A 23,291-nucleotide genomic window follows, 5' to 3' on the forward strand; every position below is an offset into this window, starting at 1 on the left:
ATCATTGAGTTATATATACTAATGTCCACTTCTTCATCTCTATAACCTGACTACATTATAATTTTAAAGTTAATGACTCAACTCTTCTGCATTTTGTCTTATTTATTTTTAAACTAATTTTGTTATTCTGAACTCTCAGCACTTCAGAATCATGTGGATACTTCCAGCTGTACAGTTGGATTTGCCTAATTCTCAATATCATTTACTCATTTAAAAAAAATTTATATATTTTGAAGCTCTTTTATATGGGATAAACTTAATTACCATTGTTGTTGTTGTTATTCAGTCTTTAAGCTGTGTCTGACTTTGCGATCCCGTGGACTGCAGCATGCAAGCCTTCCCAATTATTCTCTATCTCCCAGAGTTAGCCACATCCATGTCCACTGAGTCAGTGATGCCATCCAACCGTCTCATCCTCTGTCACTCCCTTCTCCTCTTGCCCTCAATATTTCCCAGCATCAGGGAAATATTTTCCAAAACTTTTCCAATGAGTCAGCTCTTTGCATCATGTGGCTTCACATGATTGGAGCTTCAGCTTCAGCATCAGTCCTTCCAATGAATATTCAGGGTTGATTTCCTTTAGAATTGACGGGTTTGATGTCCTTGCCACCCAAGGGACCCTCAAGAAACCTCCAGCACCACAGTTTGAAATCATCATTTCTTCAGTGCTCAGCCTTCTTTGTGGTCCAACTCTCACATCCATACATGACTACTGGAAAACAATAGCTTTGATTTTAAGGACTTTTGTTGGCAAAGTGATAATCTGCTTTTTAATATGCTGCCTAAGTTTGTCATATCTTCTCTCCCAAGAAGCAAGCATCTTTGAATTTCATGGCTGCAGTCACTGTCTGCAGTGATTTTGGAGCCCAAGAAAGTAGTTTGTCACTGTTTTCATTTTTTCCCCAGCTGTTTGCCATGAAGTGATGGGACCAGATGCCATGATCTTAGTTTTTGAATGCTGCATGTTAAGGCAGTTTTTTCACTCACCTCTTTCACCCTCATCAAGAGGGTCTTTAGTTCCTCTTTTCTTTCTGCTATTAGGGTAGTATCATCTGCATATCAGAGGTAGTTGATATTTCTCCTGGTGGTCTTGATTCTGCATATAATTCATCTAGGCTGATATTTCACACAATGTAGTCTGCATGTAAATAAATAGGGTGACAGTATACAGCCTTGATGTACTCCTTTCCCAACTTTGAACCAGCCCATTGTTCATGTGCAGTTCTAACTGTTGCTTCTTGTCCTGCATGCAGCTTTCTCTAGAGACAGTTAAGGTGACTGGTTAAGAATTTTCCATAGTCTGCTGTGATCCACACACTCAAAGGCTTTAGTGTATGTAGTCAATGAAGTGGAAGTAGATGTTTTTCTGTAATTCTCTTTTTCTGTGATCCAACTGATGTTGGCAATTTGATCTCTAGTTCCTCTACCTTTTCTACAACCAGTTTGTACATCTGGAAGTTCCCGGTTAACATACTGCTGAGGCCTAGCTTGAAGGATTTTGAGCATTATTTTGCTAGCATGTGAAATGTGCATAATTGTTCAGTAGTTTGAACATTCTTTAGAATTGGAATGAAAACTGACCTTTACCAGTCCTGTGACCACTCCTGAGTTTTCCAAATTTGCTGAAATGAGTGTACCACTCTCACCACAACCTCTTTTAGGATTTGAAATTCCTCAGCTGAAATTCTATTATCTCCACTAGCTTTTTGCATAGTAATACTTCTTAAGGCCCACTTGACTTCACAATGCAGGATGTCTGGTGCTAGGTGAGTGATCACAGCATTGTGGTTATCTGGGTCATGGAGATATTTTTTGTGTAGTTCTCCTGTGTATTGCTGTCAACTTTTCTTAACACCCTTCTGCTTCTGTTGCTACTGCTAAGTCACGTCAGTCATGTCCGACTCTGTGCGACCCCATAGATGGCAGCCCAACAGGCTCCTCTGTCCCTGGGATTCTCCAGGCAAGAATGCTGGAGTGGGTCGCCATTTCCTTCTCCAATGCATGAAAGTGAAAAGTGAAACTGAAGTCGCTCAGTCATGTCCAACTCTTAGCGACCCCATGGACTGTAGTCTACCAGGCTCCTCCGTCCATGGGATTGTCTAGGCAAGAGTACTGGAGTGGGGTGCTATTGCCTTCTCCGTCTGCTTCTGTTAGGTTCATATAATTTCTGTCCTTGTGTTCATCACTGCATGAAATGTTCCCTTGGTATCTCTACTTTTCTTGATGAGATCGCTAGTCTTTCCCATTCTATTATTTTCCTCTATTTCTTTGCATTGTTTACTTAAGAAAGCTTTCTTATCTCTCCTTGCTATTCTTTGGAACTCTGCATTTAGATGGGTATAGCTTTCCTTTCTTCCTTTGCCTTTTGCTTCTCTTTTCTCAGCTATTTGTAAGGTCTCCTCAGGCAACTATTTTGCCTTATTGCATTTCTTTTTCTTGGGAATGGTTTTGGTCACCGCTTCCTGTACAGTGTTACGAACCTCTGTCCATTTATCTTCTGGCACTCTGTCTATCAGATCTAAGCCCTTGAATTTATTTGTCACTTCCACTGTATAATCATAAGGGCTTTGATTAGGTCATACCTGAATGGTCTAGTGGTTTTCCCTGCTTTCTTCAATTTAAGTCTGAATTTGGCAATAAGGAGTTCATGATCTGAGCCACAGTCAGCTCCCAGTCTTGTTCTTGCTGACTGTATATAGCTTCTCCATCTTTGGCTGCAAAGAATATAATCAGTCTGATTTCAGTGTTGACCATCTGGTGATGTCTATGTGTAGAGTCTTCTCTTGTGTTGTTGGAAGAGGTGTTTGCTATGACCAGTGCGTTCTCTTGGCAAAACTCTGTTAGCATTGCCCTGCTTCACTGTGTACTCTAAGGCCACATTTTTCTGTTAATCCAGGTATCTCTTGGCTTCCTGCTTTTGCATTCGAGTCCCCTATAATGAAAAGGACAACTTTTTTGGGTGTTAGTTCTATGAAGGCCTTGTGGGTCTTCAAAGAACTGTTCAACTTGAGCTTCTTCAGCACTCCTGGTTGGGGCATAGACTTGGATTACTGTGATATTGAATGGTTTGCCTTGTAAATGGACAGAATTGATTTTGTCATTTTTCAGATTGTACCCAAGACCTGCATTTCAAACTCTTCATTGACTATGATGGCTACTCCATTTCTTCTTAGGAATTATTGCCCACCGTAGTAAATATAATGGCTATTTGAGTTAAATTCGATCATTTCAGTCACTTGTGCCCTCCAAGTGTCTCAATTTCCCCAATCCTGTGGAAGTTCTGTAATCAAATCCTGCTGCCCTTCTAAGTCAGCTTCCCTGGGGATTCCCAGTCTTTTTGCTGGATCCCCCCAAGTTGGAAGCTTTCACAACAGTGAAAGAACTTCTTTAGTATAATTGTTCTCCAGCTTGGAGATCGCCCTCCTGGTGGCTCTATGGTGGGGCTAATGGCGACCTCCCCCAAGAGGACTTATGCTTTTCCCTCTTAGGACAGCTGCTGCCAGTACCCATGTCTCCCCAGCAGTCAGGAGACCCTCAAACACTCATAGGCAGGTCTTGCTCAGGGAAATTATAATTTCCCTTATAATTGTTTAAAATATATTCTAGCACAGTTCTCTATAAAGTCTGCCCACTTTTGTTTTCCCACAAATATTTATATCACTCCATCATTTCATTGTGATATGTAATACACATGAAATATACACAGGAAATATGGATGAAGATTTAATGAACTTAGCAGGCATGTGAATACTTTGCACTAAGGTCAAAGCAACCTTTACTTCTGCCGAAGGAGTAGTTTGTGTATCCACTCTCAATAACATGCCTCCTTTTTCCAACCATCATTTAGAATTTAAAGGTATCACTTCATTATTTTCTTGTCATGAAAGTTGCAGTTTTACTTCCTTTACCCCCATCCTTATACAGTATAGTTTGGTTAGCTGTATTCTACTCTTATATAATTGGCATTCATATGATTTATATCATTTTGTAACTTGGTCTTTCCCCCAGTATCATACATGGAATGTCTATCAACTATTGAATGTAGCTATATTCCAATTATTTTCACTGCTTTTAGTTTTGGTGTTATGAAAATTCCAGTTTATGTATGTATTATTTGTTAGTGAAAGCATAGGTTTATTTCAATTTTTGACTGTTAAGACTCATTTATTTATGACTTCTCTTATACATGTCTCCTGTTACACATGTGCCTACATTTCACCAGAGTGCATGTGTAGCAACAAGTGAGCATGCTGTGTCATGAGGGATACATGTATATATAACTCTGAATTGAGGATATCCTACTTACTTTGGGTTTTAATATGGCTGAATTGTCTTTTCAAGTCTTTGACACATTTTTCTGTCATTTCATTTGTATTCACTTGTATGAACTATCAGGCACTTATCACCAATATGCTGGAAGGCTTGGGTGTATGTGGGTTCTTCAATAAACTAAATTTCCTCAGCATGAGATAAATTGTGCAGAGAGGACCCTTGGTAATCTAGTAGTTTAGGTAAAAGAGTATGTAGGCTATTTTTGTTTCTTCTGGGTGAGCAGCTGCCTGTTTGTGGAATTTTCCAGCATCAGAAGCCAGACTGTTTATAACGGAACTTTACTGAAGTTTTCCCACTCAGTTGGATTGGATGATTTCATGGAAATGTTGAAATCATACCTTTTCTTCACCAAACCATGGGATAACTATAACATTCATTAGTTCTCAGTTCCAGGAAGCAGAGACTATCAAAGAAAATTCAGGGCCATTGGATGAAATAAATGGTGTAAGTAATCAGAGATACCTGTGGGTGCAAGGGATCCTAATCAGATATACTCCCCAATGGCCAGGCCATTTTCCCCCATTCATCCTAGACTGCTTTCAATGATTCTTATGGCTGACCTCCACCTACCCCCATTGAAACAGATGCTTGTTTTGTCAGTCAGTGTGGAGTCCCTTGAACTACAAGGAGATACACCCAGTCCATCCTAAAGGAGATCAGCCCTGGGTGTTCATTGGAAGGACTGATGTTGAAGCTGAAACTCCAATACTTCGGCCACCTGATGTGAAGAGCTGACTCATTGGAAAAGACCCTGATGCTGGGAAAGATTGAGGGCAGAAGGAGAAGGAGACAACAGAGAATGAGATGTTTGATGGCATCATTGACTCGATGGACATGGGTTTGGGTGGACTCCGGGAGTTGGTGATGGACAGGGAGGTCTGGTGTGTTGCAGTTCATGGGGTCGAAAAGAATCGGACACTTCCGAGAGAAAACTGAAACTGAACTGAACTGATAGTTGCATTGTTTGGATTGTAGAATCTGCTTTTAGTCATACATGCTTAACTGGCATGCAGTGCAATCATTTTTCTCAATTGCAGGCCATCATAAAAATGCTATTTTGTCCTATTGCAAATGAACATTAGGGTACATGTATCTTTTTGAATTAAGGTTTACTCAAGGTATATGCCCCGTAGTGGGATGCTGGGTCATATGGTAGTTTTATTCCAAGTTTTTTAAGGACCCACCATGATGTTCTCCATATTGGCTATATCAATTTACATTTCTGCCAACAGTATAAGAGGATTCCCTTTCTCTACATCCTGTCCAGCATATATTGTTTATAGATTTTTTAATACTACAATTTATCATTTTTTCCCTTTTTTTAGAATTAATTTATTTTACTTTACAACATTGTATTGGTGTTGCCAAATATTGACTTGAATCCACCATAGGTGTACATGTGTTCCCCATCCTGAACTCCCCTCCCACCTTCCTCCCCATTCCATCCCTCTGGGTCATCCCAGTGCAGCAGCCCCAAACATCCTGTATCATGCATCAAACCTGGACTGGCGATTCATTTCACATATGATAACTTACATGTTTCAGTGCCATTCTCCCATATCATCCTGCCCTCGCCCTCTCCCACAGAGTCCAAAAGACTGTTCAATACTTCTGTGTCTCTCTTGCGGTCTCGCATAGAGGGTTATCGCTACCATCGTTCTAAATTTCATATATATGAGTTAGTATACTGTATTGGTGTTTTTTTTTTTCTGGCTTACTTCAGTATAACAGGCTCCAGTTTCATCCACCTCATTAGAGCTGATTTAAATATATTTTTTTTAATGGCTGAGTAACATTCCATTGTGTATATGTACGACAGGTTTCTTATCCATTCATCTGCTGGTGGACATCTAGGTTGTTTCCATGTCCTTGCTATTATAAACAGTGCTGCGATGAACGTTGGGGTACACGTGTCTCTTTCAATTCTGGTTTCCTCAGTATGTTTATAGTTTTTTTGATGGTGGTCATTCTGAGTGGTGTGAGGTGATACCTCATTGTAGTTTTGATTTGTTTCTCTAATGATAATGAGCAATGTTGGGCATCTTTTATGTGTTTGTTGGCCATCTGTATGTGTTCTTTGGAGAGACATCTGTTTAGGTCTTGCATCCACTTTTTGATTCAGTTTGTTCTTCTGATATTGAGCTGTATGAACTGCTTCTCTAGAAGTCCATCAGTCAATCAACAGATTAATGATAAAAGAAAAAAGTTTTGGTACATGTGTACAATGAAATATTAGCTGTAAGAAGGAACAGATTTGAGTCAGTTTAACTGAGGTGCATGAATGTAGAGCCTGTTCTACAAAGTGAAGTGAGAAAGAGAAAACCAAATATTGTATGGTATCATATAGGAATCTAGAAAAATGGTACTGATGAACCCGTTTACGAGGCAGGAATAGAGATGCAGACATAGGAAATAGACTTGTGGACACAGTGGGGGAAGGACGGGATAGGTCAGATTGAGAGTAGCTTTGACATATCTACACCACCATACTTTAAATAGATAGCTAGTGGGAAGTTGTCGTATAACACAGGGAGCACAGCCTGGTGCTCTATGAGGACCTAGAGTGGTGTGACGGGGCTGGGGGGTGATGTGGGAGGGAGTTTCCAGAGAGAGCAGGTATATGTATACTTCCGGCTGATTCACCTTGTTGTATGGCAGAAAGCAACAAAACATGTGAAGCAATTATCTTCCAGTTAAAAACAAATTTTTGAACATAATTTCAACCTTAAAAGAAGCATTATGATTTTGGCAGAATACCTACAGATCCAGTAATATTTCACATTTTAGGAGAATTGGTGTAATCCTGAGATAACACATCATTGTTGGGCAGACAGTAATGCTGTGCTGTAAGTCTTGCCTAATGAAATTGGCTAATTTCCAGAAGGGAAGTTTTTCACTGCTAACAAGAAATACTAGCAGTACATAAATAGTACCTAGTGCTATTTCTAAAGGCCACTAATGTCAAAAATTATTTTAATTATTGCTGATTTGTTAATCACTCTGGGAACAATGGTCTCCACTTCGGTTTAAACCTCAGTACTATAATGCACTATAATGCAAGGCTCTAATTACCTGTGACTTCCTCTAGACAGGCAGTACTTTTTCTATTTTGCAACACTTTGTGACCTTGTAACACTTTAGGAATAGAGGCAGCTGTTTGTTTATCACATATATCACATCTGAGAATGAACAAAATACATAAAAGACATAAAAACAGCTAAGTTAGTTCTTAGTTTGATAAGCTCAAGCATACACATTTGTGGAACATTTTACTGGCTACGTTTCCAAGTAGCTGCTTGTACATTATGTGGATCATAGAAGGTCCATAGACTGCCAGAGCTAATTGCATAGTACTGAGTATTCTTGGCTTTTAAGGTGGTGCCACTGAGTAGATGTATAAATATCATCCATTTAGGAGGACCTGATTAGTATGATTCATGACTGCTGTGCAGAGAAATTGCTGTGTCATACACATAAAGGTGTCTATTGCAGTCAGTAGACAAAACTTTGTAAGACTGAAATAAATGGAGATCAGAAGGTGCAATGTCTGGTGAATAAGGTGGATGAATCAGAACTTTCCAGCTAAGCTGTAACAGTTTTTGCCTGTCATCAAACAAACATGCAATCTTGTGTCCTAATGAAATGTTATGCATTTTGTGTTGACTTATTTCACTGAATGCTGCTTTCAGTTGATTTCATTGGGTAGTGGGTGTATGCCTGCAATGCGGGAGACCAGGGTTTGATCCCTGGGTCGAGAAGATCCCCTGGAGAAGGAAATGGCAACCCACTCCTATATTCTTGCCTGGAGGCAAGAATTCTTCCCATGTATTCTTCCCATGTATGAATTCTTCCAGTATTATTCCCATGGAGGGAGGAGCCTGGTAGGCTACAGTACACGAGGTCGCAAAGAGTCGGACATGACTGAACTACCTCACTTTCAGTGCGTGTGTACTCAGTTGCTCAGTTGTGTCTGATGCTTTGCGACCCCATGGAATGTAGCCTGCCAGGCTTCTCTGCTCACGGAATTTCCAGGTACCTATACTGGAGTGGGTTGTCATTTCCTATTCCAGTGAATCTTCTTGACCCAGGGATTGAAACTGTGACTCCTTTGTCTCCTGTATTACTGACAGATTCTTTACCACTGAACCACTTGGGACACCCCAATTGGGAGCAGTACATGTTGAAATTATTAATAATAGTTTGGTTTTCCAGAAGGTGCTCGTAATAGAGGACTCCATTCCAGTCCCACCATATATACAACATCACCTTCTTTAGATAAAGACTGGCCTTTGATGAGGTTGGTGCTAATTCACTTTGCTTGTCCCATGACCTCATCCATTCCACATTATCATACAGTATCTACTTTTCATCACCTGTACAATTTGTTTTAAAATGGAACATTTTCATTGCCTTTAAGTAGAGAGTCCCATGTGGAAATAGAATCAAGAAGGGTTTTTTTTTTCTTTTCTTGCTTAACTTATGTGCAACCCAAGCATCAAATAATTATTGAACCAAGCTGGTACAAATGATTTTGCATGCTTGATTTGGCTATTTCCCACGTGGTATAATGTTTATTGTTCTCAGTTTACGTCTTAATTGGTTTGCTATCAATTTCAACTGGTCTGCTCAACCACGGAGGATTATCCACCTAGACATCTCTAGCATGAAGCTTCACAAGCCACTTTTGACACGTTTGATCAGTTCCATACACTGTACAAATCTTTTTTGCATGTTTCTGTTGTGTTTTTAACCTTTCTTCAAATAATAAAACAGAATACACCATAAATGTTTTTTTTTTTCTTCTTCCATTTTCGAGATTAAAATGACATACAATAATTGATGACAGCTGTCAGAATACAATCTAACAAAATTGTTTTGCAGAGAGTTAAAGCAACTACATGCTACTTGAGCTATGATACAGAAAAACCAAATGAACATTTGGTCAATTCAGTATAATAGCCTGTGCTCTGGATAGATGAAAGGTTTGACAACTTGGTTACCATCAGCTCTCCAATCCATCTTGACCAACCTATATGGCTCTCATTTCATGTGGATGAAACCCTTTATCCTTGTCCTGCTTGTTGTTGAAAGAGGTAAGATCTGTATACAGTTTAGGTACCAAACGTTTTGGGCTGATGCCAATCCAAATAGTGTCATGTTTGCCATTAGTAAATACAAGGTGTCCAGGAATAATTCCTGCTCACAGCCTAAATCTTAAAGTACCATTGCTAGTCTGTATCCCAGTAGTGAGAGAGAATTTCTCCAAAGCACAGACCAACAATTTCTTCATTAGAGTCTCTCTGGCCTAGTAGCCATGTCTGCATGGAATTATGACTCAGACTTGAGCCATTGATTTTTCTGTCCCTTGGCCTGCAAGGAATTTTGTTTAGCTTTTGCTAAAGTGTGCATTCTGGGTAGTTTATTAGCCAGTTCCTGAATGGGTTTTCAGAGATTATTCCTAGGATACAAGAGTAAGTTCAGTTGATTGCCTGATTGACTATTTGGATGACTATTGGACTATTTGGGTCACTATTTCATCATCAGGCACTCTTAAGTCTTCATTTAAAATCTAAAATGAAGTAACAGTGGGCAGAAGGGAGAGGGAGCTTAGCTCACTGGAGTTCAGGGGTATATATTGGAAAATGAGTATTCATCTTGGATAGACCATTGTTCTATTGTAGCTGTGGAGGCTGTTAAACAAACAAAAATGAAAAGAAGACATCAGGCCCAAAATGAAGTCCTTTATATTAAGCCTCATGTCACCAAACAGAGATTTATCTTAAATACAGTTTTGACTCCTCTAGAACTGGAATCTTAAGCCAGTAAACCAGGAATCACCTGGCCAGCAGTGGTTAGGTAGTCGCCTGATAGACCCCTGTCATCCCCTAAAGGAAAATTAACTTTGCGATAACCAGCCCACTTTTTTTCCAGTATAACTTCCTTGTTCCCACTCCCTTCTGCCTATTAAAAGTCTCTAATATGGTACAGCTCCTTGGATCTCCTTTCTAACTGTTAAATTAGATGCTGCCCAATTTGAATCATTTTGTGCTCAAGGAGACTCTTAAAAGATTTAATATGCCTAAGATTATCTTTTAACAAGACCTACCACTGTAACCCTGAATAGGTCTTTACTTGTCTTCCTCCATGTCCATGTCATTAGCCAGTGTGTTCATTGACCGATGGTGCTTAGAACCTGAGGCTGGTTCTTAAGTGACTGAGTGACTGCAAAGCCTTCAAATCCAGTAAAACTTACATCAGTCTGTAATATGCTAGTTGGATGAGCCTTTATGACTTCATCAGGCTTTTGCTAAACACATGTCTCAGTTCAGTTCAGTCACTCAATCTTGTCCAACTCTTTGTGACCCCATGAACTGCAGCATGCCAGGCTTCCCTGTCAACCACCAACTCCTAGAGCTTGCTCAAACTCATGTCCATTGAGTCGGTGATGCCATCCAACCATCTCATCCTCTGTTGTCCCCTTCTCCTCCCACTGTCAATTTTTCCTAGCATCACGGTTTTTTCTAAAGAGTCAGTTCTACGCATCAGGTGGCCAAAGTGTTGTGGAGTTTCAACTTCAGCATCAGTCCTTCCAATGAATATTCAGGACTTATTTCCTTTGCGATGGACTGATTTGATCTTCCTGCAGTCCAAGGGACTCTAGAGTCTCTTCTCATACACCACAGTTCAAAAGCATCAATTCTTCAGCACTCAGCTTTCTAGTTTCTTTCTTATCATAAGAACATATCTCAGTAAAGATTTGAGTAACTAAACTGGTCTTAGTCATGTAAATTTTATTTTCTTGATAGTATAAGTGAATGAACAATAAACTTTCTTTAGTATTTCCAAGACCACCAATCCCCATGGATGGATCCTATTAGGAGTCTCACCAACAGTGGCCTAAGACCGTTTCCTCTACTCTCATTGAAGACATCAGGGACCGTGTTGGCTTCTGCTCACCATAGCTGGCCAGATGATCTATAGGACGCATCTGCCTTTATATTCACAAAGGCATTGTGACCTTGTCCTTCCTTGTCCACATAGAGACTCATGTAATTTACAATAACTCAAAAACATGAACTCCTTGGGGCTAAATTTAAGTAATTAAATACTCATTAAATAAATATAACAACATGCCATACTTGACCATTGGGAAGACCATAGCCTTGACTGTATGGACCTTTGTTGGCAGAGTAATGTCTCTGCTCTTCAGCATATTGTCTAAGTTTGTCATAGCTTTCCTGCCAAGAAGCAATTGTCTTCTGATTTCATGGCTCCAGTCACCATCTGCAATGGTCTTAGAGCCCAGAAAGAGGATATCTGTTACTACTTCCACATTTCCCCCTTCTTTTTGCCATGAAGTAATGAGGCTGAATGCCAAGATATCAGTTTTTTTTTTTTTTTTTTTTTAATATTTAGTTTTAAGCTAGCTCGTCCACTCTCCTCATTCACCCTCATCAAGAGGCTCTTGAGTTATTTAGTTCCTCTCCACTTTCTGCCATTAGAGTGGTATCATCCGCATACCTGAGGTTGTTGATGTTTCTCCTGACAATCTTGATTCCAGCTTGTAACTCATCCAGCCAGCATTTCTCATGATATGCTCAACGTATAGTTTAAACAAACAGGGTGACAGCAGACAGAACTGTCAAACTTCTTTTTCAATCCTGAACCAATCAGTTGTTCCATACAGGGTTCTAACTGTTGTTTCTTGACCCATATACAGATCAAGAAGGGTTAAGGTTAGGGTTGGGGTTAGGGTTAGGGTGAATCATAACACATTCTTCTTAATAATGAAACATGAAAAAAGAAAAGACTATCATTGGTTGTTGTAAATATTAAAAAGTGTTAAATAGGAATATAATGTGGGATATACTTAGATAATATACCATTAGTGTAACTGAATGCATTATACTTAATTTTATATAGGGCATTATATGAGTATCCAGGTATAATAAAATATCAGGAATAAATTGTTCAGTTCACTCACTCAGTCGTGTCTGACTCTTGGTGACCCAATGAACTGCAGCACGAGAGGCCTCCCTGTACATCACCAACTCCCAAAGTCCACCAAAACCCATGTCCATTGAGTCGGTGATGCCATATAACGATCTCATCCTCTGTCATCCCCCTCTCCTCCTGCCCTCAATCTTTCCCAGCATCAGGGTCTTTTCCAATGAGTCAACAGTTCGCATGAGGTGGCCAAAGTACTGCAGTTTCAGCTTCAGTATCACTCCTTCCAATGAACACTCAGGACTGATCTGCTTTAGGATGGACTGGATGGATCTCCTTGCAGTCCAAGGGACTCTCAAGAAACTTCTCCACACCACAGTTCAAAAGCATCAATTTTCTGCGCTCAGCTTTCCTTATAGTCTAACATAACTCTAATATCCATACATGACTACTGGAAAAACCATAGCCTTGACTAAATGCACCTTTGTTGACAAAGCAATGTCTCTGCTTTTTAATATGCTGTCTAGGTTGGTCATAACTTTCCTTCCAAGGAGTAAGTGTCTTTTAATTTCATGGCTGCAATCACCATCTGCAGTGATTTTGGAGGTCAGAAAAATAAAATCAGCCACTGTTTCCACTGTTTCTCCATCTATTTGCCATGAAGTGATGGAACCGGATGCCATGATTTTAGTTTTCTGATTGTTGAACTTTAAGCCAAATTTTTCACTCTCCTCTTTCACTTTCATCAAGAGGCTCTTTTGTTCTTCTTCACTTTATGCCACCAGGGTGGTGTCATCTGCATATCTAAGGTTATTGATATTTCTCCCGGCAATCTTGATTCCAGCTTGTGCTTCATCCAGCCCACCATTTCTCATGATGTACTCTGCATATAACTTAAATAAATAGGCTGACAATATATAGCCTTGATGTACTCTTTTTCCTATTTGGAACCATTCTGTTGTTCCATGTCCAGTTCTAACTGTTGCTTCCTGACCTTTATACAGGTTTCTCAAGAGGCAGGTCAGGTGGTCTGGTATTTCTGTCTCTTTCAGAATTTTCCACAGTTTATTGTGATCCACACAGTCAAAGGCTTTGGCATAGACAATAAAGCATAAATAGTTATTTTTCTGGGACGCTCTAGCTTTTTTGATGATCCAGCAAATATTGGCAATTTGATCTCTGGTTCCTCTGTTGTCTCTAAAACCAGCTTGAACATCTGCAAGTTCACGGTTCATGTATTGCTGAAGCCTGGCTTGGAGAATGTTGCGCATTACTTAACTAGTCTGTGAGATGAGTGCAATTGTACAGTAGTTTGAGTATTCTTTGGCATTGCTTTCTTTGGGATTGGAATGAAAACTGACGTTTTCCAGGGCTGTGGCCATCCCTGAGTTTTCCAAATTTGCTGACATATTGAGCACAGCACTTTCACAGCATCATATTTCAGGATTTGAAATAGCTCAACTGGAATTCTGTCACCTCCACTAGCTTTGTTCATAGTGATAGTTCCTAAGGCCCACTTGACTTCACATTCCAGGATGTCTGGCTCTAGGTGAATGATCACACCATCATGATGATCTGGCATCAGGGTCTTTTCAAGTAAGTAGGCTCTTCACATCAGGTGACCAAAGTATTGGAGCTACACCATCAGTCCTTCCAATGAATATTCAGGGTTGATTTCCTTCAGGACTAATTGGTTTGACTTCCTTGCTGTCCAAGGGACTCTCAAGAATCTTCTCCAACACCACAGTTCAAAAGCATCAATTTTTTAACACTCAGCATTCTTTATGGTCCAACTCTGACATCCATACATGACTACTGGAAAAACCATAGCTTTCAGTCTGTGGACCCTTGTTGGCATAGTGATATGGGTAGTGTTAAACTAGTTTGAGTTCAGAAGGTTAACAACTATTTTGAGGCCAGTTTCTAAGGCTACCAGCAAGAGACACAGGATTCAAAATATAGAGCACTGTACTGTTGAAGCCTAACTTGAAGGATTTTGAACATTAGCTTGTTAGCATGTGAAATGAGACCAATTGTGTGGCAGTTTGAACATTCTTTGACATTGCCCTTCTTTGGAATTGGAATGAAAACTGACCTTTTCCAGTCTTGTGGTCATGGTTGCTTTTGAAATCTGTTGGCATACTGAGTACAGCACTTTCATGGCATCATCATTTAGGATTTGAAATAGCTCAGCTGGAATTCCATCACCCCCACTAGCTTTGTTTGTAGTAATGTTCCCTAAGGCCCACTTGACTTCACACTCACGGATGTGTGGATCTAGGTGAGTAACTACACCATTGTGGTAATTTGGTCATGAATACCTTTTTGTATAATTATTCTGTATATTCTCACCACCTCTTAATATCTTCTGCTTCTGTTCAGTTCAGTCACTTAGTCGTGTCTGACTCTTTGCGACCCTATGAATTGCAGCACGCCAGGCCTCTCTGTCTATCACCAACTCCCGGAGTTTACTCAAACTCATGTCCACCGAGTAGGTGATGCCATCCAGCCATCTCATCCTCTGTCATCCCCTCCTTCTCCTGCCCCCAATCCCTCCCAGCATCAGGGTCTTTTTCAATGAGTCAACTCTTCGGATGAGGTGGCCAAAGTATTGGAGTTTCAGCTTCAGCATCAGTCCTTCCAAGGAACACCCAGGACTGGTCTCCTTTAGGATGGACTGGTTGGATCTCCTTGCAGTCCAAGGGACTCTCAAGAGTCTCCTCCAACACCACAGTTCAAAAGCATCAATTCTTTGGCGCTCAGCTTTCTTCACAGTCCAACTCTCACATCCATACACGACCACTGGAAAAACCATAGCCTTTACTAGATGGATTTTTGTTGGCAAAGTAATGTGTCTGCTTTTTAATATGCTGTCTAGGTTGGTCATAACTTTCCTTCCAAGGAGTAAGAGTCTTTTAATTTCATGGCTGCAATCACCATCTGCAGTGATTTTGGAGCCCCCCAAAATAACGTCTGACACTGATTCGACTGTTTCCTCATCTATTTCCCATGAAGTGATGGGACCAGATGTCACGATTTTGTTTTCTGAATGTTGAGCTTTAAGCCAACTTTTTCACTCTCCTCTTTCATTTTCATCAAGAGGCTTTTTAGTTCCCCTTCACTTTCTTCCATCAAGGTGGTGTCATCTGCCTATCTGAGGTTACTGCTATTTCTCCCGGCAATCTTGATTCCAGTTTGTGCTTCTTCCAGCCCAGCGTTTCTAATGATGTACTCTGCATATAAGTTAACTAAGCAGGGTGACAATATACAGCCTTGTACTCCTTTTCCTATTTGGAACCAGTCTGTTGGTTCATGTCCTGCTTCTGTTAGGTACACACAATTTCTGCCCTTTATTGTGTCCATCTTTGCATGTAATGTTCCCTTGGTATCTCTAATTTTCTTGAGGAGATCGCTAGTCATTCCCATTCTATTGTTTTCCTCTATTTCTTTGCACTGTTCACTTAAGAAGGGTTTGTTTTTCCATTCATTACAAGAAAATCCTGAGTAAATGGAAATTAATGACTCTTCTTGGATTCATCAGAGAACTGCAGTTGCAGAGAAAAGCATGTACATGGATCTGGAAAGCTAAATACCTGCAAAAACAACAAGTATAGCACTTGTAATTTGCTTATCTGGAACACACGCCACTGAACTACATAAGCCACTAATAATATTTAAATACAAATTTTGACAAATTGCTGGAGACTGAGCGTGGACTGCCATGAGGACCTGAAGCTCTTGAGTAACGCAGCTGTATTTTCACTTGCCTTTTCTCCAGAAACTCTATATGGTTCTTTTGGGGAGTATATGTGAAAGCTGTCCATATACACTTGCAGGGGGAGGTGAAGAGTAACCATTATGAAATTCCCAGACCCAGCTGTCTAACAAAGGCTTAATCTCTAGGCAGAAAGACTTTCATCCCACTCTTGCTGACTCCACTCGTCTTGACTCACCTAAAAGAATAATAAGTATAGTCATGATCGATAACAGAAAGGGCTTAAGAATGTAGGTTGGGGATGGTATCTGTAGAACAGGGACTAGAGGATGGGGGCATGGGATGGGGCACTCTACCCCTGGAGGATGAATAAAAGCACTTCTGGAATCCATACCCCTGCGACACAAACTCATTAAAAGAAAGGCTTATGTTAAAACTAGAGAAGGTCCCCTCTCACACTGTAAAACCATACTAATAAGTCTCCAGCAGAAATAGAAGTAAATTACAATTGAGAGAACTCCAAGACACATATTCCCTTTGAGGGCTGGGATGAAAGGACACTCCAAATTCAAGAAGAGAGAAAGAAATTACTTCACTAATAGAACCTGAAGATTATGGTGCCTATGGCTACAGCAAACACTAGACACAACCTATCTCCTAAAAATATTAGCATATATTATCACATTAAAAGCTTATTTGCTTCAGTGCCTACTACCCTATATAACATGACCAAATTTCAACACAAAAAAGTACAAGTTATAAGAAAAGGCAAGGGAAAAAAAGGTCTAAATAGATAAAATAAGCATCAGAATCAAATCAAATATATAACAGATCTTGGAATTATTAGATATGAAATTTAAGATAGCTTTGGTTAATATTTTAAAGGTTTTAAAATGCAAAGGTCAACAATATAAAAGGCCAGAGAAACAATCAATAGAGATATGAAAACTGCAAGAACAAGCTATAAGAATAAACAGAAAATAAAAGCATAAAAAACCTAACAAAAATTTAAAAATGGATTCTAAGTTTTCATCAATAAAACTCAATGTACGCAACAGAAGAAAAAGTTAAGAGAACTCAGTGATAGATTGATAGAAACTCCCCAAACTGTATCGCAATAAAACAAAATAATGGAGAAAAAATAGAAAAATCCAAGAACTATAAGACAAATAAAAAAGTGTCACATACTTGCAATAAGAGCAGCAGAAGCAGAAGAAATAGGCTAGGAATAAACTTGAAAAAATAATAAATAAGATCTTCACAAAACTATTGAGAGACATGAAAACACAAACACAAGAAACTTAGAAAATGCCAAGCAGGATAAATATATATATATATAAAATCTATAAATATATCACATTCAAACTAAAGTAAGTCAAAATCAATGAAAAACTCTCGAAGGCAACGAGGTTGGGGCACACCTTACTTCGAGGAACAAAGATAAGAATTACAACAGACTTTTCATTTAAAAATCATGCAGTGAAGAAGATGTGGATTGATTTTTTTTTTCCCATTTATTTTTATTAGTTGGAGGCTAATTACTTTACAATATTGTAGTGGTTTTTGCCATACATTGACACGAATCAGCCATGGGTTACTGGAGAACCTCCGACTGAGAATATTCTTCCCAGCAAAGCTCTCATTCAGATTTGATGGAGGAATCAAAAGCTGAACAGACAAACAAAATCTAAATAAGATAATTCAGCACCACCAGATAGCTTTGCAACAAACGCTGAAGAAACTTCTCTAGGCAGGAAAGAGATGAGCAACTTAAAACAACCTTCTTATACATATAGGATGCTTTCTAGAAGTAGAGTGATTTGGATTTAAGATTTTCTTTGTGAGACAGATTTTTATTGTTGTTTTATTGCTTTGTTTTGATTTTTACTTATACATCTCCTGTCTTTACAAATATTTGAATATTCTCTTTATATTTATTAGGAAAAAAATCTGTTTCTAATGGAAATGGTCTACTTCTTCTAAGATGTCGGTTTTATTGGCCAGAGTTGTTCAAAGACCCTTCTCCCATATCATTCTTTTAAGATGTGTAGAAGTTGTAGAGCCGTCCTCTCAACATCCCAGAACTTGGAAGGGGAGCGTGTGAGAATCACGAGCTACTGGGGAGAGCAGACCCACGGGTTCTCTCTTGAGATGGGAGTGAGTCCCAGGGCTTTCGGAATCTGAGGGCAGTCTGTGGCAGGAGTGCATGATGGAATGTTTGTTTGGGATGGAACAACCTTCCAGGTTCGAAAGAGACCAACTTTCTTGTTTCCTACTAGAGGATTATGGAGGTAGAAGGACTGAAGCTGAGCAGGACCCTGTGGGGCCCTCCTGGGCACAAAATTCTTTCCATGTCTCCCATTTCTTATTTGAAGGGAAAAGACTTTCAGCTTCCTCGACCTTCCAGGAGTTCCAAAGGGCATATTCACAGTTGGTAACCAGGGAAGTGGGGGAAGGCAGGAAGAAACGATAGTGCAGCAAGGGGCCTGGCGCGGTTTCTCCTCGGGTGATGTGCCTAGTAGTTTGAACATACCTTTAGTTCTTCAGCAGGAACTAGGGCCGCCTCAACCCAGACGGAGGAGGTCACTTCAGGCTGAGCACAAGCAAGTGGACCCACACTGGCTGGAAAGGCTGAGGACTGAGATGGCTGGAACACGGCCCTGTTATCTCACCACCAACCAGTCAGAGGGAAGTTCCACACCTCGCAGCCCTTCCCCTAAAAGTATCAGTGAGCTTGGGGTTTTTGAACATTAGCTGTCGGTTCTCCTTGGCCCTTACAATAAGCCTTTCTCTGCTCCAAACTCTTAAGTTTCTACTCTGAGTCGGACACAGGAACTTGCGTTCGAGAACAGAATGAATAGACACGAGCCTGCATGCTTTCACTCACAGGATTTACTTTGCTTTGTGAAATTGAAAGCTTTAGGCCATCACAAAAGGAAAAAGAGAAGTGAGGTTTTCTTTTTTCCATTCTTGAATCATGCCAGTTTCTTGCTAATATCTTTTCTCCATGCTGTGCATTTTTTGTTTGTTTTTTTGTTTGTTTGTTTAGTCACTGCTGTAAAAGAAATATAGAAAAATAGAAATGCTACATTTTATAAATTGTTACTAAAAGCTTTCTAATTTCACTTCACAGCTACATGCATATTAATTAAATAGCATACAAAGACAATTTATACTGTCACAATTTATTTCTGTGCTCCATGCAATTTGCAAACCCAAGGTTTTTGGGTTTTTTTTCTTTTCTTTTTTTCCCTCTAAATCATCTGTGATAGCCACATTAAAAGGCAATGGTATAAACTAGTGTTAATATATGTCTCATTTACACAAGTTATACATGGGTCAAAGAAAATCATGAGCAATACAACCTGTGAAGAGGGAATAATATATACAGAGGAAGAGAACTTCCAGTTGTCCTCTGTGCCTCTCCGACAGGTGTCCCGCATACATATCTTCAAAATGAACTCTTTTATACTCCCTTCTACTTCCTCACTCCAACACCAAACTGGTTCTCAGCTGCTATACATTACGTCAATAGTAAAAAATATCATTATCCATTGTGTCAGACTGTTTAAGTCTTTGTAGATCTCTTTTATTCTAAACCAAGTACATCCAGCCAGTCAGCACTTCAACCAAGTCTACTCCTGTTAGGTGTCTCAGCACTTTGCTATTCTTTCATCTTATCCAGTCCTGCCTTCTTCACAATTTTACTGTTCATTTTGTTTCACTAGTCTCCATTTTGACTAAATCTGACTGCATTTTCTCCTGATTTATCCCAGTGAAACTTGTAAAAAGCAGACCATATCATGCTAAATCCTCCCTTACCACTTCAAAAATACTTCAACCACATTCCTATTCAGATAAATGAGAAAATGTAACCTTTCTTTCATGGCATATCAGACACCTGTCTTGGCTCATGATTACCTACGCAGATCTTCTCTTTCATCATCCGTAAGCTGTAGAGTAAATTTTTTTAGTATTTTAAGAGCATACATTTAGGAACAGAGAGCTCTGGGTTAACTATGTAGCCTTGCTGTCTTCCTGCTCTAAAAGCAATGAACATCATTTAAGCACTGCTTCTTTTCTTTCTTTCTTTTTTTTCATTTATTTTTATTAGTTGGTTGCTAATTACTTTACAATATTGTAGTGGTTTTTGCCATACACTGACATGAATGAGCCATGGATTTACATCTGTTCCCCATCCTGAACTCCCCTCCCAACTCCCTCCCCATCCCATCCCTCTGGGTCATTAAGCACTGTTTCTTATACTCTACATCCAAACTGTCAACTCACTCTATTGGTTCACATTCAAAACGTATTCCTAAGACCATCTTTACCACCCCTGGTATGAGGTAACATCCTTTCTTTCCTGGATCAGTCCTGAGGTTTGTTTGTTTGTTTTTTTTTTCCATTGGGTCACTCACGTGCTTGAAAAGCTCCTACCCAGGTGCATGCATGGATAGCCCTGCCAGCCCGATGCCTGGGGGAGAGAGAGGGGGTTTCCTGCTGCGGTGGATCTACCCATGGGAAGCTCTCTCTTTGCCTGTGGGAAAGCCTGAATACCTGTCTTCTCTTTTGGCTGAGATAAGGCCAGTTGGATTTGTGATGGACTGTTTACAATTTAAAATAAGGAACTTTGTGCCGGAGGTGTCTCTCTAGCCCCCAGTGTATGCCTGTATTCCTCTCTTGTTGCCCTGCATCCAAATAAAAGCCTTCTGTGAGTTGACTCAGGTGACTCCTTTCAAACATCTAAACTGCATGATTATTTGTCCCTCCCTTCAGTTCATCACTGACACATCACTTGCCCAGCAGGGCCTACTCAGTCGGCCGTATTTAAAATTGCTCCCCAGTTCCTCCTTCTCTCATCTTTTCCATTTAATGAATTACCTTTCAGCACACTTTACAATCAACTTATAAAATATGTGTATGGAATGAATGTGTCAAATTCTGGAGGCAAGTCCTTAATATAACCATAAAGTACAGCTGGCATCAGAGGACTGTGAGAAACAGGGAAAAAATGCAAATGAAAGCATGAGATTGAAGCTATGACTTAAGAGTTGGAAAAACAATCCAGGAGATGGAGAACTCAGTGTATCGCTCTAGGAGAAAATGAGTGAAGTTGTGTGGGTGAGAAGTGCAGGTGAAGGCACTCAGCATCATGACAAAATGCCGATTGTAGGACATGAGAGGAAGACAGCCAAGAGCCAAAATCGTCACCTAAGATGTGGGCTTTTAATAACTTGCTGAGAGAAGAGGTAGAGGCTACTCTAGGCAGAAATAAGAGTACTTTACATTGAGGATACGAGTTATAAATATTTTCTTTGGTGGCAGAAAAGGAAATAGAGATCCACTGACTTTATTCTCCATCATGGTCACATATGGCAGGTAAGTAAAGAGATGAACTTGTGATCTCATTCTTAGAAGAGTTTCTGATTTTTTTCGTTTTCTCCCAGTGATGTCTAATATGTGAAATATCATATATCATGATTTCTTTATGCATTTGATTTAGGAATATGAACACAATATACCAAAGCCTTCTTTATCTCATCTTATAAAGAATTATTCTTCTGCCTTGGAGAGTGAGTGCATTTTAGCATTTGCCTGGCATCTACTGGGTCCTCAGTAAACGTAAATACCATTCCCATTCCCAGTCTTATATCAGAAAATATGTGGCAAAGTTGTGGAGTTCTTAAGAGTTTCAGGACTTTGCTGGTGGTTTAGATGGTAAAGAATCCACCTATAATGCAGGAGACCTGAACTTGATCCCTGGGTAGGGAATACCCTGGAGAAGGAAATGGCTACCCCTTCCCTGCAGGGGAGATTTCTTGCCTGGAGATTTCCAAGGACAGAGGAGCCTGGCAGGCTACAGTCCATGGGGTTGCAAAGAGTTGGACACAACTGAGTGACTAACACTTTCACTTTTAAGAGTCTCAACCCTGGAGTCTGATTATCTTAAACTCAAAAACTTACTACCATTCTATACACGTGGGGAATTACTTACATTCTTTATATCTGTTTTCTTATTTCTAAAATAAGGAGACCAATATCCAGGGAGTTAATGAGGAAGAAATACAAGTGTTGGGAGACAATGTGTATAAAACTCTCATTTAGACAATTTGTTGACACAGATTGGTGTCTTAAATACACCAAACAAATACATGATTGCTCATAAATATTTTAAGAATGCACTTAAAATCTCTTTAAAGTCATTTTTTTTTTTTACAAAAATTGGGGCTAATGAATCTGGATAATGTGAGGTAACATGAAATATTTCTATAGAAGTATAAAGTAATATCAACACCAAATGCTTTGTTTTAGTCTTTCTTTTAGTATATGATAGTAATGACTGGATATCAAAATGATGAAATAATTGGAAACAATAAATGGAAATAATATATTTCCTATACTGAAGTACTGTTAAAATATTTTTAAAATATTTAGTGAATTATATAATTTTATTAATAATTTGATTATTTTACTTCACCTTTACCTGTAAGACTGATTGCTGTTACTACTGCTGATTTCTGATGGAGATCTGAATGAAAGAAATGGAATTGTTTTAAGGTTAGGAAGCACTGTAATCTTAAATAGACTCAAGAAAACAAAAACACCTAGATTTTACTAATTACTCAGTTAATATGTACCAATATCCACTTTTCTTCCTATATCCCATTCAGGGATCATATATCCTACTGGTGTATATTTACCAATGGTAGCCTAACTTTTAAATATGTTAAACTTATTTTTGTGAATAATTTAAAGAATTATCTAATTTATTATTGACTTTTCCAATTCATAAACATGGTATGTCTTTACATCTGTTTCTGTTTTCTTCAATTTCTTTCACGAGCATCTTATAGTTTAAGGAGTATAGGTCATTTTTCTCCTTAGATAGGTTTATTCTTAGGTATTTTATTTTTGTGATGTGATAGTCAATTAAATTTTTTCTTGAATTTTTCTTTCTGATCTTTCATTGTTAGTGTATATAAATGCAAGAGATTTCTGTGTATTAACTTTGCAACTTGCAACTTTAACAAATTCATTGATGAGCTCTAGTAGTTTTGTCATAGCATCTTTAAGATCTTCTATGTAGAGCATCAGGTCATCTGCAAACAGCGACAGTTTAACTTCTTGCTTTCCAATTAAGATTCCCTTTATTTCTTTTTCTTCTCTGATTGCCATAGCTAGAACTTCCAAAACTGTTGAATAAAAGTGGTGACAGTGGACATCCTTTTCTTCTTCCTGATCTTAGAGGAAAGGCTTTCAGCTTTTAACCGCTGTGTATGATGTTAGCTGTAGG

The 23,291-nt window shown here is 39.2% G+C and overlaps 1 protein-coding gene across 1 annotated transcript in view; it reads right to left on the minus strand.

Annotated features, from left to right (window-relative positions):
• The window catches only part of LOC136176387 (A disintegrin and metallopeptidase domain 3-like), a 143,244-nt gene that overhangs the window by 8,870 nt on the left and 111,083 nt on the right, over window positions 1-23,291 (minus strand). The window contains exons 20-21 of the mRNA XM_065946538.1: window positions 22,482-22,526; window positions 7,405-7,511 (exon numbers count right to left, since the gene is read on the minus strand). Coding sequence (XP_065802610.1) covers window positions 7,405-7,511; window positions 22,482-22,526 — 152 coding nt within the window. The remainder of the gene's footprint in view (window positions 1-7,404; window positions 7,512-22,481; window positions 22,527-23,291) is intronic.

The sequence above is a fragment of the Muntiacus reevesi genome, chromosome 10 (assembly GCF_963930625.1).
Source record: "Muntiacus reevesi chromosome 10, mMunRee1.1, whole genome shotgun sequence".
Taxonomy (NCBI): Eukaryota; Metazoa; Chordata; class Mammalia; order Artiodactyla; family Cervidae; genus Muntiacus; species Muntiacus reevesi.